The sequence below is a fragment of the Lepisosteus oculatus genome, chromosome 5, assembly GCF_040954835.1.
Source record: "Lepisosteus oculatus isolate fLepOcu1 chromosome 5, fLepOcu1.hap2, whole genome shotgun sequence".
NCBI classification, from domain to species: Eukaryota; Metazoa; Chordata; class Actinopteri; order Semionotiformes; family Lepisosteidae; genus Lepisosteus; species Lepisosteus oculatus.
Window position 1 is genome coordinate 2,489,416 of NC_090700.1, and position 18,347 is coordinate 2,507,762.

The 18,347-nt window shown below is 35.8% G+C and overlaps 4 protein-coding genes across 4 annotated transcripts; all 4 read right to left on the reverse strand.

Annotated features, from left to right (window-relative positions):
- Positions 1-1,258: 1,258 nt before the first annotated feature.
- LOC102690993 (olfactory receptor 52D1-like) lies at positions 1,259-2,497 on the reverse strand. The gene is made up of 2 exons (XM_006627970.2): positions 2,427-2,497; positions 1,259-2,249 (listed from the first exon to the last, which is right to left on the reverse strand). Exon 2 carries the CDS (start codon positions 2,219-2,221, stop codon positions 1,259-1,261), a length of 963 nt encoding a protein of 320 aa, XP_006628033.2. The 5' UTR covers positions 2,222-2,249; positions 2,427-2,497.
- A 2,791-nt stretch (positions 2,498-5,288) lies between these two features.
- LOC102691191 (olfactory receptor 52E8-like) lies at positions 5,289-6,257 on the reverse strand. The gene has a single exon (XM_006627971.2). The coding sequence runs from the start codon at positions 6,255-6,257 to the stop codon at positions 5,289-5,291; it is 969 nt and encodes a 322-aa protein (XP_006628034.2).
- A 3,694-nt stretch (positions 6,258-9,951) lies between these two features.
- Positions 9,952-10,911, reverse strand: LOC138239262 (olfactory receptor 52E4-like). The gene has a single exon (XM_069190795.1). It carries the CDS (start codon positions 10,909-10,911, stop codon positions 9,952-9,954), a length of 960 nt encoding a protein of 319 aa, XP_069046896.1.
- A 4,303-nt stretch (positions 10,912-15,214) lies between these two features.
- On the reverse strand, positions 15,215-16,180 carry LOC138239263 (olfactory receptor 52E4-like). The gene has a single exon (XM_069190796.1). The coding sequence runs from the start codon at positions 16,178-16,180 to the stop codon at positions 15,215-15,217; it is 966 nt and encodes a 321-aa protein (XP_069046897.1).
- Positions 16,181-18,347: the final 2,167 nt, after the last annotated feature.

Genomic DNA, 18,347 nt, shown 5'->3' on the forward strand with positions numbered 1-18,347 from the left:
CATAAAGAGCAGAAAGAAGCTGTTAAACTGGTATAATTTAGCAAGAAGGACCCCAGCTGCACTCAAACCTGTAAACACAGCAGCCCTCCAGGACCATGATTGAGGATCCCTGGTGCAGGCTACGGGATCAATGGTTTCAAACCACTAACTTACTGAGTGACACAAACAGCACAAAAAATGCTACCATTTTTTTAAGTTATGAATCTCTATGTACAGAATGTACAGAATATATATGAACAGTACAATGCATAGTTAAAAGGAACGTCTTTGTGGACAGATTTCATTTTATTTAGGGGGGCTCCAGTAATGGGTAGGGGACAATGAGGGGGTGATGCTCGTCTTATATTTGATGTTTCTATTTATTTTAGATTCTTTTTCTCAATAACATTAAAAGTAGTAAATGTGTTCACCAAATATAATCAAATTTAACTTCTTTGGTCAGAAGTTCAATGCAGCAAATTTCACTTTACTTCAGAAAGGTGTGTGAGAGTCGGGTTCAGTTTCATTCACAGCCTGGTTTGAAGCCAGCAGGTACTCGCATCACCCTGCTTAAATGCTTCATAACATCATTGCCTGTGAGACTGGAAATTTTAAACCACAAGAGAGTACAAATGTTTACTGTAAACAAGAAAACAGATTAACCAAATTAAAAGGTGACTCATGAAATACAGTGCATTCACATACAGTATATAATTGTGTACAGCATATATAGAAGGATTTTTTATGGTGTACGCAATGTTTTAAACCAGTTATTTCAGTTAACCTTTTTGTACAACACAAAATATTCTATTTTTCACACTCTTATGTTTTCGCTCTCTGCAGTTTTAACATCCTCTCTCTCATTTTCTTTCCATATACTGCGTATGTTGGGCATTAAAAACACAATAATTGATATTACTGTATTTCCAAAGTTAATTTCTAGCATTATAATAAATAAATGTATGTTTTAAGAATTCTGAAATGTACTATAGCTTACAGTTTCTAACTGGAATTTTACTGGCTGTGACATCAAATAAACAATTTGAAATCACTTCACCTCTGGCACTTTTTTTCCCTTTAATTTGCATTCTCATACTTACCAAATTTAATTTCTGCTCAACTCTTTTTAGAGTCACATTTTAATGTTAAGAAAGCCTGATTCCATATCTCAGTTTTACAATTTACTTTTGTTTTCAGCAGTGTCTTGTTTATGTTCCTTACATTTTTCTTTACACAGAGAAGTGAAATTCACAAGATATTGGAATAATTGCTACATTAATCAGTGAAAATTAATTTTAGGCTTAATTGTTCTCCTTAAAAAGTGTTTCTGGAATGCTTGACGAATTTCTTTTGTCCGAACTGCATAGACAATAGGGTTTAAGACTGGAGGAATAAGAAGACACAAAACTGAAAAAATATTGTGAACATGAACAGGAATTTCATTTCCAAATCTATATACCACATAATTAAATATTGTAGAAATGTAGAAGTACATGATAACAACCAAGTGAGACCCACAGGTATTTAGAGCTTTCAAACGAGCTCCTTTTGTTCCAAGTTTTAGCACTGCTCTGAATATCATTATGTAAGAAAAGATAATCAGTACAAAATCAAAGCCTGCTATAGAAAATGCTGCTGCCAGTCCATAATAACTGTTCATTATAATATTAGCACAAGCCAGTTTTGCAACAGCCATGTGATCACAGTAACAGTGAGGAACAACATTAGTAGAACAATAAGGCAATCTGGATGCAAATATTGGTATCAGCCCAGTTAAAATGACATCTCTGATTAAAAATGAAAAAAATATTTTTGCTATGAGAGTCCTTGATAGTATTGTTGTGTAGCGTAAAGGGTTATAAATGGCAATGTATCGGTCATAAGCCATCATTACTAGAATTGAAGATTCTAGTGATGCAAAAGAATAAATGAAGAACATCTGAATAAAACAGCCTTCAAATGAAATGTTCTTGTTGAGCCAAAGGACTTCCAGCACTTTTGGTAAAGTACATGTGCATAAACCAATGTCCACCATTGCCAGCATGCAAAGGAAAAGGTACATGGGAGAGTGCAGACTCTTCTCTAGTGTGACCACTAGTATTAGGATGCTGTTAGCTACAAGAGCAGTGATGTAGAGGACAGTGAAAGGGACAGACAGCCAGTGCTGCAGGTGCTCGATCCCAGGAAATCCCATCAAAATGAACACTGCTGGACGGAGGCTGGAGGTGTTGACAGCTGGCATGGCTCTCTGTTGCTTCCTGCACACACAGCTAGATAGAAAGCATGAGTTCTTTTACACACAAATAAGTACTTGAAGTTTGAAACAAATTCTTTCCTTAATTATAAACGTCATTGTTTGTAATAAGGTTTATTTGCAATATTTATAAGCATCACAACACATTTTACCATGTCATTGTTTCTCAAGAAATTAACGAAAGGAATCTCACCAAAATGAGACGTGCCCTGTATTTCACTGGATCTTCACAAGTGGGTCTGGGGTGCTCTTTCACAGGGAGCAAACATTGTAGGTTATTTATGATATCCGAGAAAATACTCTGAGGATTAATTTGTTCTTTCATCGCTTTGGCTGCATCTCACAGGAGGCTGATTGTAGTGTTTTGACAAATAGACATCTCTGTCAAGAAGTGCATGAAGACAAAAGAGAAGTATAAACAAAAATTGTAATAATACATTGAAATACAGTGTTGCTTTAATTATGACTCTCTGGAAGGCACTCGTACTGTTTCTAAACAGTACATTTAGCCAAAGTAATAATATTATCAGTGTATTCTGTCTTAATCAAGTGATGAAAAGGAGGTTATTAACAAGTTTCTATATTAAAATTTCTACAGACACTTATACAAATGCTGTACAGGTATAGTCACAGGCCAAAATACTTGGACCTCAATTCAACTTACCAGACTTTTTTGGAGGCCTTCTTGAGAAGATTGATACATGCTTTCATTATCTTTCCTTCTAGAATAAATGCCAAATCCACTTCAAGCTTTTCTTGCTACCTGCAGGGGCTCAATACTTAATTGTATTCAGTTTTTGATAGAGACGATTCAGGCAGAGAATGTTCTGTATATAGGACATTTTACTGCAGAGCAATAAAACTGACCTCTGTAGTGATGAAACTACAGAGCACTTTCTCATGGCTTTCTCATAGATCACAGTGCAAACACACATTGGTTAATTAGTCAAGGTATGGTGCCCATCAACAGCTCAACACTAGTCACCATTGCTGTACAAGTTGATGATTAGAAAGTGTGATTTTCCTACACACACTAGAAATGGTATTTTATGTGCAGGTGTCCGCTGACAGAAGCCTTGATGTAGAATCACAGGGAGGTGTGAGATGTAGCCATGTGCTTATGAACGTTGTGTTGAGTTCTTTGCATTTTATAACGATGCATTAGTAATTAATATAGAGCCACTCTACCAGGTTGGCTAGAGTATAAGCAACCTACAGGCCCTGCTAACTATTCAGACTGTGGTTGTTTATTAATAATGTGAAAGGATGTAAAATCAATTATTTGTTTGGGAATACTTAAGCATTTTTACACATTTTCTTTCTCTTGCTAGACATGTTTCAGAAAGGTGAGGCTTTAGTCTAAACCCAAGCTTCCAGTTTTTGCACGTGTTGGATCTCACCACTTTTTTAAATGTAGACTTTTGGTTGCCAATATTGTCAGCATTCTCACTTGTGACACATTAACACCTTCTTAGATATGAGAGTCTCCAGCAAACTACTGAGTTATATTGTTGAGGATGTCATCCTGGTCCTTTGAAGACATTGCTACCGTAGATGAGATCTTTAGATCAATTACATCCTAGCAACCACACAAGCTAATGGGCTGAAAGGCCTCTTCTTGTTGTGCAACGATTCTAATGGTCTTTAATCACCTGACATTACTAATTAAGATGTAGGCATTCGTTTTGTTTTATTGTCATAGATTTGTTAAAAGACTGTGTAGGCCAGGGGTTCCCAATTCTGGCCCTGGAGAATCAGTGTGTCTGCAGATTTTCCAGGTCTGTTCTAAGCATCATACTGTACCATCATAAAGAGCAGAAAGAAGCTGTTAAACTGGTATAATGTAGCCAGGAGGACCCCAGCTGCACTCAAACCTGTAAACACAGCAGCCCTCCAGGACCAGGATTGAGGATCCCTGGTGCAGGCTACGGGATCAATGGTTTCAAACCACTAACTTACTGAGTGACACAAACAGCACAAGAAATGCTACCATTTTTTTAAGTTATGAATCTCTATGAACATAATGTACAGAATATATATGTACAGAACAATGCATAGTTAAGAGGAACGTCTTTGTGGACATATTTCATTTTATTTAGGGGGGCACCAGTAATGGGTAGGGGACAATGAGGGGGGTGATGCTCGTCTTATATTTGATGTTTCTATTTATTTTAGATTTTTTTCTCAATAACATTAAAAGTAGTAAATGTGTTCACCAGATATAATACAATGTAACTTCTTTGGTCAGAAGTTCAATGCAGAAAATTTCACTTTACTTCAGAAAGGTGTGTGAGAGTCGGGTTCAGTTTCATTCACAGCCTGGTTTGAAGCCAGCAGGTACTCGCATCACCCTGCTTAAATGCTTCATAACATCATTGCCTGTGAGACTGGAAATTTTAAACCACAGGAGAGTACAAATATTGACTGTAAACACAGATTAACCACATTAAATGGTGACACCTGAAATGCAGTGCGTTCATATAAAATTGTGAACATGTATGAATGTTTCTGTTGTACACAAGGTTTAAAATCAGCTGCTTGAGTTAATATTTGTTTACAACTGTATTTACTTTCTTTTGCACACTGTAGCTTGACCTCTCCTTTTCTTTATTGCCATATTCATTCTTAAAATAATTAAAACTGGTATTATATCCAAACTTCATTTCTTGCATTATAATATACTATAGTGATGTGTGTTTTAAGAATTCATAATATAGTCAGAATTTAAACCGGATTTTACAAGCTGATGTTAGAGAAATTAGAGAAAGAATATTAAATCAATTAATCTTCTGCACTATTTTCCCATTAAATGTTAAGTTGGGTTCTCATATTAACCAAAGGTTATTTCTCCTCATCTCCATTTAGAGTCACATTTTGATGTTAAGAAAGTCTGATTCCAATTTATTTTACAATTTACTTTTGTTTTCAGCATATATGTACAGTTTATGCATATATGTTTTGTTAACATTCCTTACCGTTTTCTTTACACAGAGGAGTGAAATTCAGACGCAAGCAAGACGACATTGGAATAATTGCTAAAATAATCAGTGAAAATTCATTTTAGGCTTAATTGTTGTAAAATAACTGTCCTCTTTAAGAAGTGCTTCTGGAATGCTTGACGAATTTCTCTTGTCCGAACTGCATAGACAATAGGGTTTAACACTGGAGGAATAAGAAGACACAAAACTGAAAAAATATTGTGAACATGAACAGGAATTTCGTTTCCAAACCTGTAAACCACATAATTGAATATTGATGTAATGTAGAAGTACATGATAACAACCAAGTGAGAACCACAAGTATTTAGAGCTTTCAAACGAGCTCCTTTTGATCCAAGTTTTAGCACTGCTCTGAATATCATTATGTAAGAAAAGATAATCAGTACAAAATCAAAGCCTGCTATAGAAAATGCCACTGACAGTCCATAATAACTGTTCATTATTATATTAGCACAGGCCAGTTTCACAACAGCCATGTGATCACAGTAGCAATGGGGGATAATATTAGAAGAACAATAAGGCAATCTGGATGCTAATGTAGGTATCAGTCCAGGTAAAATTATGTCTCTGATTAAAAATGCAACAAACATTTTTGCTATAAGAGTCTGTGACAGTATTGCTGTGTAACGTAAAGGATAGTAAATGGCAATGTATCGGTCATAAGCCATCATCACTAGAACTGAGGATTCCAGTGCTGCAAAAATATAAATGAAGAACATCTGAATAAAACAGCCTTCAAATGAAATGTCCTTGTTGTCGAGCCAAAGCACTTCCAGCAATTTTGGTAAAGTACTTGTGCATAAACCAATGTCCACCATTGCCAGCATGCAAAGGAAAAGGTACATGGGAGAGTGCAGACTCTTCTCTAGTCTGATCACTAGTATTAGGATGCTGTTAGCTGTGAGAGCAGTGATGTAGAGGACAGTGAAAGGGACAGACAGCCAGTGCTGCAGGTGCTCGATCCCAGGAAATCCCATCAAAATGAACACTGCTGGATGGAGGCTGGAGGTGTTGACAGCTGGCATGACTCTCTGTTGCTTCCTGCACACACAGCTAGAAAGCAAGAGTTCTTTTACACACAAAAAAAACACTTGAAGCATGAAATTCATTCATCCCCTTAAAAATAAAAGTCACTGTTTGTTATGAGTTTTATTTCCATTAATTTTGAGCATCACAGCACATGCTACCATGTCACAGTTTCTTGAGAAATTAGAAAAAGAAATCTCACCAAAATGACAAGTACCTCCCTGAATTTTCACAAGTACAAGTGCGTCTGGGGTGCTCAGTCACAGCAAGTAAACATTGTAGGTTATTTATGATATCTGAGAATATACTCTCAGGATTTGTTCTATAATTTTTTTGGCAGCATCTCATTTGCTTTACGTCAAGACATTTCACAAGGGGCCAACTCTCGTATCATCCCAAACAGTTACCTTGAATGTTAATACTCTCAGGAATGTAAAGCAAGAAGATGAAGGAGGAGTATCCACAGATATCATTTTAACAACACCAACAATATTATCCTTTTAATATTTGGACAAAAGCAGTATTACTGTTTTTTAAAGGTGAGGCACATTTTGCAAACACATGCAAACATACTGTAATCAGTGTATTTTACCACATGGATTTATTTTGTAATGCAGCAAATAGTCTGTTCAAATCAGGAGAAAGTTATGGATTCAAGGTTTTCTTTCTAGTAGAGTTTATATTATATTTGAAAAGTACTGTACATGGGATCATCTTTAGCAGTGTAATGAATCTGAATTACTTACAGCCCAGAAAACGCATTTTCCTTTGTGAATACTGAAGTGAATAACATGAGAAGTCAAAATACTACACATAACATGAGAGTGATGTCTGAAGATTTCAGTTCTTGCGCTGTGGTACAACTCAGACAAGGACTGACTACAAGTTTAAGTTAAACACACAGTAAGGTATTGTTTTCATTATCCATTCTTCACCAATCACAAATATAGTACATGCTTAACGAGCTGGTGAACAGAAAGCACAATCTTACTGCACAGAGTGGAAAGGTCATCTTTATGAGCAGAATACACTGTGCACTGGGGAGTTAACAGAGAGCAGAATCACACAGGTCTGCAAGGTCTGACAAGGTGCTGTGTAAGTTCTTTGTGTTCCATTAGAGTCATCTTTGACACTGATTGATAAAAATTCAAATTGATCTAGAGCACAAGTTACTTTAGATTTTCATTCAGTTATGCATTTTTTTGGAGCCCTTTCAGTGTGGAATTTTACCATTACATGGCAAGGTGGGAGAACAAATTAACAGTACCACTATACTGTATCAATCTTTATATTAATTGATTTTTTATGGACAACCACACTGCACACTGTTTATTACCAATACGGCAAGCTCTGTTTGGTAAACATCTGCTGTTGTATTGAAAGCCAAGGCATGTTGATTTTTATTTTCTTCCTCTCTCTGATTACTCCAGAGTGATCATGTTGCATTGCTTAAATAAAATGCTGCATTGATGTATTAAGTGAAGTTATAGCATGTGAATATGTGAAAATATGTGAGTCCTCAGGTTGTATTGCTTAAATAAAAGCAAGAATTGATTATTAAGTAAGCTTTAAAGCGACAATATGTAAACAGCTTATCACCTATTGATATTTTGAACTGTAAATTGGTTTTGTAAAGGCTATTGATTTTTTTTAAATAGACCACAATTCTACAATTACTAATTCAGCGAAGGATTCTTCTGCATTCCAGGCTGTGTTATACTGTATATCACTGGTATTTGGTTTTCATAATTCTCAGGTGTCACTAAAAAGTCTGTAAAGTGAATACATAAGGAAACTTAGTACTTTTTAACACTGAAAGTGGATCATCTGTCTGTTTTAAATCAAATTAAAAAAAAACTCCACATGGTTTTTCAAAATATGTTTGATAATCATTAGCAAAATAAAAAGATGACAGAAATGACTTCTTTGGTGCACCCCATAGTTTCTTATGGCACATCTATTCTTTGATCAGACTTTGCTTTCTATACAAACTTTTTAAAAATGATTTCAATTACTACAACAGCTGAGCATGGTAACAGAAAACATGTGACTTTAAACTGAAAAAAAAAACTGTACTGTTCCAGTATGAGTGTCACAACGTCTGTTGCAGCAGTCCTCTCATGAAGTTTCAGATAATTGGACAGTAAAATGCTGCAAACATTTCACTTGTTTTTTTTTAAATTAATTAAATAATTACTTTATATGCAATGTACTATATAGTGATTACCATATACTGAATAGAAAGACATCACCACTCATGACAGTTTTTGCCTAATGTGTTCCTTTGTCTTCAGGAGTACAAATGAATAACCCCTCCTTTCAATTTTAATGACTGTTAGGAGTATGGTCCTAAATGAAAAGATGCACAGTGCATAAAGATATAAAATATTTTGAGTCACTAAAACATACTGTACACAGCACACATATAAAATGTATAAAGATTCAAATTTGAATTTAATGGGATTTTATATTTAAATTTACTCAAAAATAGTAGCGTTGTTCTAGACAATTTGTGTTTATATTCCCCAGTCTTTAATCCTGAATTGCTGAAAGATTACAATTCTTTAAACGTTTAACAGCTGATGACAAATTTAATGTACACAAATGTGAACACAAACAATCCATATTATCTTCTGTTCCTAAGGCCTGAAGTTTACCAGTCCTGGATGAATCACAAAACTAAAAGCATTATCTCAAACACAGTACATGACTCCAGCACAATAATTCAACATGCTCATAGGATATACTGAGGCAGCTATGAGATTATGTAGTCAGAGAAGTTCCTCATATCAACTGCACTTCAATATGAACTAGAGTTTTTTCATCAGATATAAACCTACTTATTACACGTTTTGTAATTGTGATATTGCCCATAGCAAAATTCATAGACTGACAAAAAAATCACTTGGCTCTACATACTGTAGCTCTTGTAAGTTTTTTAAAGTGGGTTTCATATTCTACGTTATTATTTACATCACTTCGGTTAAGTCTCTATTTACATTTATGAATGTCTCATTTGTTTTTTTTTAGCTGAAGGTAAAAACATTATTTTTCTCAGATAATTGAAGTTGGCGTTCATTTTTCATTTAGTGGGGCCAGCAGGGGGCACTTACCCTGTGATCCATGTGGGTCCTAATGTCCCAGTATAGTGACAGGGACACTATACTGTAAACAGGAGCTGTCCTTCAGATGAGACGTAAAACCGAGGTCCTGACTCTCTGTGGTCATTAAAAATCCCAGGGTGTTTCTCGCAAAGAGTAGGGGTGTAACCCCAGCATCCTGGCCAAATTTCCCATTGTCCCTTACCAATCATGGCCTCCTAATAATTCCCATCTATGAATTGGCTTCATTACTCTGCACTCCTCCCCACTGATAGCTGATGTGTGATGAGCGTTCTGGCGCACTATGGCTGCCATCGCATCATCCAGGTGGATGCTGCACATTGGTGGTGGTGGAGGGGAGTCCCCATTACCTGTATAGCGCTTTGAGTAGAGTGTCCAGAAAAGCGCTATATAAGTGTAAGCAATTATTATTATTATTATTATTATTATTATTATTATTATTATTATTATTATTATTATTATTATAATCAATTACTTTTTAAGATTATTTACTACCAATATTCTAGTCAAAGTGGTCTGGAATTACCTGATATGTCTATAGCAGTGGCTTCAAGCTTGTGTATCAAAATAATCAATGATGGTCCATGACACATTTTCTCTTTAGGAAGTGTTTCAAAAATGCTTGACGAATTTCCTTTGTTCTAACAGAATAAACAATGGGGTTTAACACTGGAGGAATGAGAAGATACAACACTGAGAAAATATTGTGAACATGAGGAGGAAAACCGTTTCCAAACCTGTACAATAAATAATTAAGCAGAGACATTATATAGAAGCAGAAGATAACAAACAAGTGAGAACCACAGGTGTTCAGAGCTTTTAAGCAAGCTGCTTTTGATCCTAGTTTTGACACCGCTCTGAGTATCATTACGTAAGAAGAAGCAATAAAAATCACATCTATAACCCATCCAAAAAATGCTACAAACAGTCCATAATAGCTGTTCATAGTTATATTAGCACAGGCCAGTTTTACTACAGCCATGTGATCACAGTAGCAATGGGGGATAATATTAGAAGAACAATAAGGCAATCTGGATGCTAATGTAGGTATCAGTCCAGGTAAAATTACATTTCTGATTAAAAATGCAACAAATATTTTTGCTATGAGAGTCCGTGACAGTATTACTGTATAGCGTAAAGGATAGTAAATGGCAATGTATCGGTCATAAGCCATCATCACTAGAACTGAGGATTCCAGTGCTGCAAAAATATAAATGAAGAACATCTGAATAAAACAGCCTTCAAATGAAATGTCCTTGTTGTCGAGCCAAAGCACTTCCAGCACTTTTGGTATAGTACTTGTACATAAACCAATGTCCACCATTGCCAGCATGCAAAGGAAAAGGTACATGGGAGAGTGCAGACTCTTCTCTAGTCTGATCACTAGTATTAGGATGCTGTTAGCTGCAAGAGCAGTGATGTAGAGGACAGTGAAAGGGACAGACAGCCAGTGCTGCAGGTGCTCGATCCCAGGAAATCCCATCAAAATGAACACTGCTGGATGGAGGCTGGAGGTGTTGACAGCTGGCATGACTCTCTGTTGCTTCCTGCACACACAGCTAGAAAGCAAGAGCTCTTTAACAGACAAATAAGCACTTGGAATAAACGAATTTCCTCAATAATAAAATTCAGTTTCATTTTCTTTGACAAAATGCAACCTGTTACCATACAGTGCAATTGTATTTTTTAATTAATTGAAAAAGAAATCTCACCAAAATGACAAGTAGTTCACAAGTGGGTCTGGGTTGCTCTGCCACGGAGAGTGAACACTGTAGGTTATTTATGACATCTGAGAAAATACTCTGAGGATTAATTTGTTCTTTCATTGCTTTGGCTGCATCTTATTTGCTTTGGTTCAAGACATTTCACAGGAGGCTGACTGCAGTCTTTTGAAAAATACTCACTTTGATTATTAATACCCTGAGATATGTATGCATGAAGGTGAATCATGAGTATTCACAGATATAACTTAAACATGTGCTAAAAGCAATAGAGAGCTGCTACTACTAATTTTCAGATTCAGATTCAATTATTGCTTGTTTTCAAAACTAGGGCATATCTGCTGCAAATATAATGTCTTTAGTCTGAAACATTGAAATGTTTTGTAATGCAAGAAACAGTCTATAGTACTCTGAAGATCATTTTGTTTTCTTGCAAAAGTATGTATGAAATGTCGCCTTTCGTGTACAGTGTGAAGCAAAAATAATACAAATGACATTAAAAATGATGTCTGAAGATTTCCATTCATGTGCTGGCATATAGATCAGACAAGGCAGGACCTTAATCACAACTTAAACCCACAGTAAAGTGTGATATTCATTATCCATTCTTCACCATGCTTAACAAGCGGATCAACAGAAACCACAATCCTACAGCATAGAAAGGAAAGGTCGATATTTAGAGCAGCACAGACTGTGCAAAGGTGACAGAATTACACAGGTAATGACAAGGTAATGCCTGACAAGGTGCAGTGTAAGCACTAATTATTAAATAAGAATTCCATATGACTCAGCACAAGTTACAAGTTACTTGAGCTCATTTTTGTGTGCAATTTTAACATTACCTGGCAAGGTGGGAGAAACAATAAACAGTATCACTATATTAATCTTCCTATTAATGTGTTTTTTATGGACAACATTACTATTTATTATTACAACGGGACAAGCTCTGTGTGGTAAACATCTGCTGTTGTGTTGAAATCCAAGACATATTGATGTTTATTTTCTTCTGATAAGCATAGATTGCTCATGTTGCATTTGTAGGGGACAAGGCCAATTATTTCACTTAGAATTAAGTGTTATTAAACATTTCTAATAATCTTTGTGTGCCTTGACCAAGAAGCCTGGTGCCTATCTCTGTGTGAGGGCACATGAATGTACAGTAGCTAAAGAGGCCTCTCTTTGTGATCTCAGTCACAGAATGACCTAGTGGTTTTTGCATGTGGGAAAATTATGGAGCTGAGTTGTCTTCTGCATAATGATCTTTCTCAGGACAGCGACGTTCTAGCACTTCCCATAATGGATATCCACTGCTGGTGCCTGGATGTCTAGAAGAGAGATGGTTATAGTCAATTGCCCAAAGGAAGATCCACCAATGAGTATTCACCAGGGTGGGTACCAAAACCATACCTGATAGGAACCCAGTCAATAACCAACTTGTGATGTTACCCCATAAAATCTGTAACCCAACTCATTTTTGCTGGTTAACTCACTGGCTTCTCAATATCTGTTCAATTGAACTGGCTATCTGACTTTTCCAGCCAAGTGACTACAAGCAGTCTGAGTCAGCACTCTTCTTCAAGAAGCCAGGCCAAATGGCTGAGTCAGTAAAGCTCAGAATTCTGTCCAAGATGTCCTTTCAACAAACAGAATAAATCATGTGTTCCTGAACCCATGTCAATAAAATAAGACAGCTGGACTCTTTCTTTTTGTCAACATCCAGAATAGCCAGGCATATTCTGAAAAAAAACTGTACCGGAGACAAAATGAGTTCCCTTTTGTCTATGTTGCAGCTGCAGTCCAAGAAGACAAAAGAAGTTTTTAAAGACTGAAGTCAAAAAGATGCAGAGATGCCCAGCAAAGAAAGGCAAAGCTGCTCCAGGAACTTCCCAGCACAAAATGGCTGCCAAAGTTGGATGTTGGCCCAGTCTACTAAGCTCTGTTTTACCACCAGGAAGTTTAACTCATCAAGGAAGTGTGGCCAATGAATAGTTTGAGTATAAACTTGTTTATTTACATTATAATTCTCGGGATTTGAACTATTATTCCAAACAAATGTCTATTTTTTACTTAATGATAGTAAATGCATAGTTACTTGTGTTTGAGAATATAAATGTGATTTAATTATATGGGATTAATAGAACCTAAGAACTACACTGTATACTGTTATCGTTATTGTATTTTAACTTTGAAGTTATTAACTCTGATCTTTCGAATTCCTGAATGAACAATCAACTTCTGTATCATAGCAGATCATTTCTCAAATATATTCTATTACATAAGTTGTTTGTTATGTATGTTTTGGTGTCATGTCAACACATTTATATTAACAAATTGTATATTGTATATTCTGTGTGTGAGACTGTAAATTATTATGTTTATTTGTTCCTAAAAGTCATCAAGGAATCTTGCAATTTACTGATACAATTTTTATTAAACCCAGACTTCATCTACATATTGCTTAAATAAAAGCAGAACTTGATGTATAAAATATAGTTTAAGCATGTAAATATGTGAAATGTTTGTCTCTTATTGACATTTTGAACTGTAAACATTATTTGTAAAAGCTGTTTATTTTCTAAAGTATCACATTTATACTTATAGCATTTCAGGAAAAGATTCCTCTGCATTTCAGGGTGTGTAACCGCATGTCACTGATTTTCAATATTCTTAATCCTCAGCTGTCACTAAATAAAATTTATTTAAGGGGCAAGCAGGAGAAAACTTATTGCATTTTTAAAAGGAGATTGTTTTTACGCCCTGTTTAACATCAAAATAAAAAAATTCTAAGTGAAATTTCAAAATATGTTTGATAATTATTGTAGTAGAATGGTAATAAGATGACAAAAAGGACTTCTGTCATATGTGTTATGGCACATTTCTGAATCACACCTTGCTCACTATGCAGACCATTTTAAAATGATTTCAAGTACTACAGTAGCTGATAATAGTAACAGTGATTTAAAATTAATGAAAATTCAGTTTCAGTACAAATGTGACAAACTACATGACAGTAGTTCTGATGTCCATTTCTCATCTCGCATTCGTAATAAAATTGATCAAGCATTAAACATTTTCAGAACTTTTTCAGAAGAATATGTAGTAGAACATTCCTGTACATACCGTGTGCAGTGTTTTAAACATAGACAGACATCACCTCTGAGAACCTTTCTTTGCTTTACAAAAATGCAACGCCTTTGTCTTCAGGAAAAGGGATTACTGCCCCTACCTTCAAGTTTCATGGCTGTTAAGAATATGGACGCTCTTGCTTTTAATTACATACTGAAGGTAAACACATAAAAATTATTTTGAGCAATGAAAAAATACACAATACAAAAATGATAGTTTGAATTTACAAACGTTTTTAACATTTATTATTTAAATGTCCTCACACAGAGTAGCCTTGCTACAGATAATCCCTGTTCACATTACTCATTAATTAGTCATTAATTCTGAATTTTATCAAGGGCTGAAAGCTTGCAATTCTTCAGACATTTAACTGTTGATGACCACAATCATTTACACAAATGACAGCACTAGAAATCCATAAAATATTTTGTTTCGTGAGGACAAGAATTGAGAACCCCTGGATGAACCCCAAAACTAGGGACAATATCTCAAACACAGTACATAATCCCAGCACTGTGATCCACAGTAATTCAACATGCTCATTGGACATACTGAGACAGCTGTGAAATTATTTAGCCAGAGAAGGTCCTCATATGAAGTGCACTTAAATATGAACTAGGTTTCTTTTTTCAGACATATGGCTACATTTCATGCATCTCATCACAATCATGAAAAAGGAATGAAAAGTAAACCACTTTCCCCCCATAGTGCTTTTTTGTTTCTTTAAGGTGTATTTTATTCTTTATAACATACAGTACATAACTACTCTTACAGTTTATGAATATTTAATTCATGTTGTTCAAATCTAGCTACAGGTAAAAACATTTTGCTCTCATAACTGATGGGCACATTAAGGTTTTGAGCAGGTGTTTTTTTCATAATCAATTACCATTTTAGATTATTTACTGACATGATATGCTAGTCAAAATGCTCTGGAATTACCTGATATGTCTATAGCAGTGGCTTCAAGCTTGAGTATTAAAATAATCAATGATGGTCCATGACCGGGTGAAGTTTTCTCTTTAGGAAGTGTTTCAGAAATGCTTGACGAATTTCCTTTGTTCTAACTGAATAAACAATGGGGTTTAACACTGGAGGAATGAGAAGATACAAGACTGAGAAAATATTGTGAACATGGGGAGGAAAACCGTTTCCAAACCTGTACAATAAATAATTAAGCAGAGACATTATATAGAAGCAGAAGATAACAAACAAGTGAGACCCACAGGTGTTCAGAGCTTTTAAGCAAGCTCCTTTTGATCCTAGTTTTAACACCGCTCTGAGTATCATTATGTAAGAAGAAGCAATAAAAATCACATCCAGACCTAATATGGAAAATGCCACAAACAGTCCATAATAACTGTTCATAGTTATATTAGCACAGGCCAGTTTTGCTACAGCCATGTGATCACAGTAGCAATGGGGGATAATATTAGAAGAACAATAAGGCAATCTGGATGCTAATGTAGGTATCAGTCCAGGTAAAATTATGTCTCTGATTAAAAACGCAACTAAAATTTTTGCTATGAGAGTCCGTGACAGTATTGCTGTGTAGCGTAAAGGGCTATAAATGGCAATGTATCGGTCATAAGCCATCATCACTAGAACTGTGGATTCCAGTGCTGCAAAAACATAAATGAAGAACATCTGAATAAAACAGCCTTCAAATGAAATGTCCTTGTTGTCGAGCCAAAGCACTTCCAGCACTTTTGGTAAAGTAGTTGTGCATAAACCGATGTCCACCATTGCCAGCATGCAAAGGAAAAGGTACATGGGAGAGTGCAGACTCTTCTCTAGTCTGATCACTAGTATTAGGATGCTGTTAGCTGTGAGAGCAGTGATGTAGAGGACAGTGAAAGGGACAGACAGCCAGTGCTGCAGGTTCTCGATCCCAGGAAATCCCATCAAAATGAACACTGCTGGACGGAGGCTGGAGGTGTTGACAGCTGGCATGGCTCTCTGTTGCTTCCTGTACACACAGCTAGATAGAAAGCAAGAGTTTGTTTACACACAAAAAAAACACTTGAAGCTTGAGACAAATTCTTTCCCTTAATAATTTAAGTCACTGTTATAAGTTTTATTTCCATTATTTTTGAGCAGCACGGCACATGTTACCATGTCAACATTTTTTGAGAAATTAGAAAATCTCACCAAAAGGACAAGTACTTCACTGGATCTTCACAGCTGCGTATGGGGTTCTCTTCAATGGCGAGTGAACACTAAGTTATTTATGACATCCGAGAAAATACTCTGAGGATTAATTTGTTCTTTCATTGCTTTGGCCGCATCTAATTTGCTTTGGTTCAAGACAATTCACAGGAGGGCGACTCTAGTGTTTCAAAAAAAACTTACCTTGAATGTTAATAACCTTAGATATGTAATGTATGAAGATGAATCACGCGTATCCACAGATAACATTTACTGTATATAGTGCAAAAAGCAATACAGAGCTGCTCCTATTCATTTTTAGATTAAGGCTCAATTTCTGCCTATTTTTTTAAAGCTGGAACATGTAATGCGCAAATATACACTGCAACCAGTGCGTTCGATCTGTCACGGACAGGATTTGTAATGCAGCAAACAGTGTACTCTGAAGAAGAGAAGGTGTTTTTTTAACAATAGAGTCTTAAATCTTGCCTTTCTTGTACAGATCTCATGTCTGAAAAATGCATAATCTTATAAGCACACTCTGTAGCAGTGTAATGAATTGGATCTGGTTAAAGCCTAGACACCTTATTTTCTATATAGTAGGTGTGTGAAGCAAAAATTATACACATGACATTAAAATTATGTTTTAAGATTTTCAGTCATATCCTGTCATATCCATCAGACAAGATCAGGGGTAGATCAGGGACTACCTCAAGCACAAGTTAAACACACAGTAATGTATGGTTTGTTTTCATTATCCAGTATTCAGCAACCACAGATACACACTTATCAAGCTGATGAACAGAAACCACAATCCTATTGCACAGAGTGGAAAGGTCATCTTTCTGAGCAGGATACACTGTACACTGGGAAGGCATCAGAAGACAGAATCACGTACTGTAGGTGTGCAAGGTCTGACAAGGTGCAGTGCAGGCAGTGAACTTCTTTGTGTTCCATTAGAGTCATCTTTGACACTGATTTATTTTTTAAATCCCAGTGACTCAGGGCACAAATTACTGTAGCTTTTGTTTCAGTTATGCACATTTACTTGTGGTCTTTTTAATGTGGTATTCTACCACTGCATGGCAAGATGGGAGAACCAATAAACAATACTACTACATTAATCTTCCTTTTAATGCATTTTTATAGGCATTGACATTGGTTTGTTACCAATGGGGAACACTCTGCGTGGTCAACAACTGCTGTTATATTGAAGGCTAAGGCATGCTGATGTCTAATTTCTTCCTCTCTGATTAGTACAGAGTGCTCAGGGTCCATAGCTGTCACTGCTCTTCAATATTCTTCATCCTCAGCGTTCACTTAAAAATATTTACAGTGTATGCGTGAGGAAACTATTGGATTTTCACAAAGAAATTGTTTTGATTCTCTGTTTAAATCAAATTTAAAAAACTCCACATGGAATTTCAAAACATTTTTGATAATTACTGTAGTAGCAGGACACAAGACAACAGAAAGGACTTCTGTAATACATTCCAACATGTTTTATGGCACATCCGTTTTTTGAATCGCCCTTCCCTTTCTGTGGAAACTATTTCAAAATGATTTCAATTACTATGGCAGATAAGCATGGTAACAGAAAACATGCCTTAAAATTGATGAAAATACTGTTTCTGAATGAATGTGACAAACTACATTACAGACGTTCTGTTCTTTGTTTCTGAACTAACATAAAATTGATCATGCATTAAACCTTTTCAGAACTTTTTTCAGAAGAATCTGTAGTAGAACTTTCCTGTACTGTACACACGGTGTACAGTGTTTAAAACACAGACAGACATCACTACTGAGAACATCTGTTTTCTTTCAAGAAATGCAACTCCTTTGTCTTCAGGAAGACAGATTAGTGACCCTGTCCCCTTCAGGTTTAATAGCTGATAAGAATATGGATGCCCATAAAGTAAAAGATGTAGATAAACACAGAAACTTTATTTTGAGTAATGGAAAAATTCAT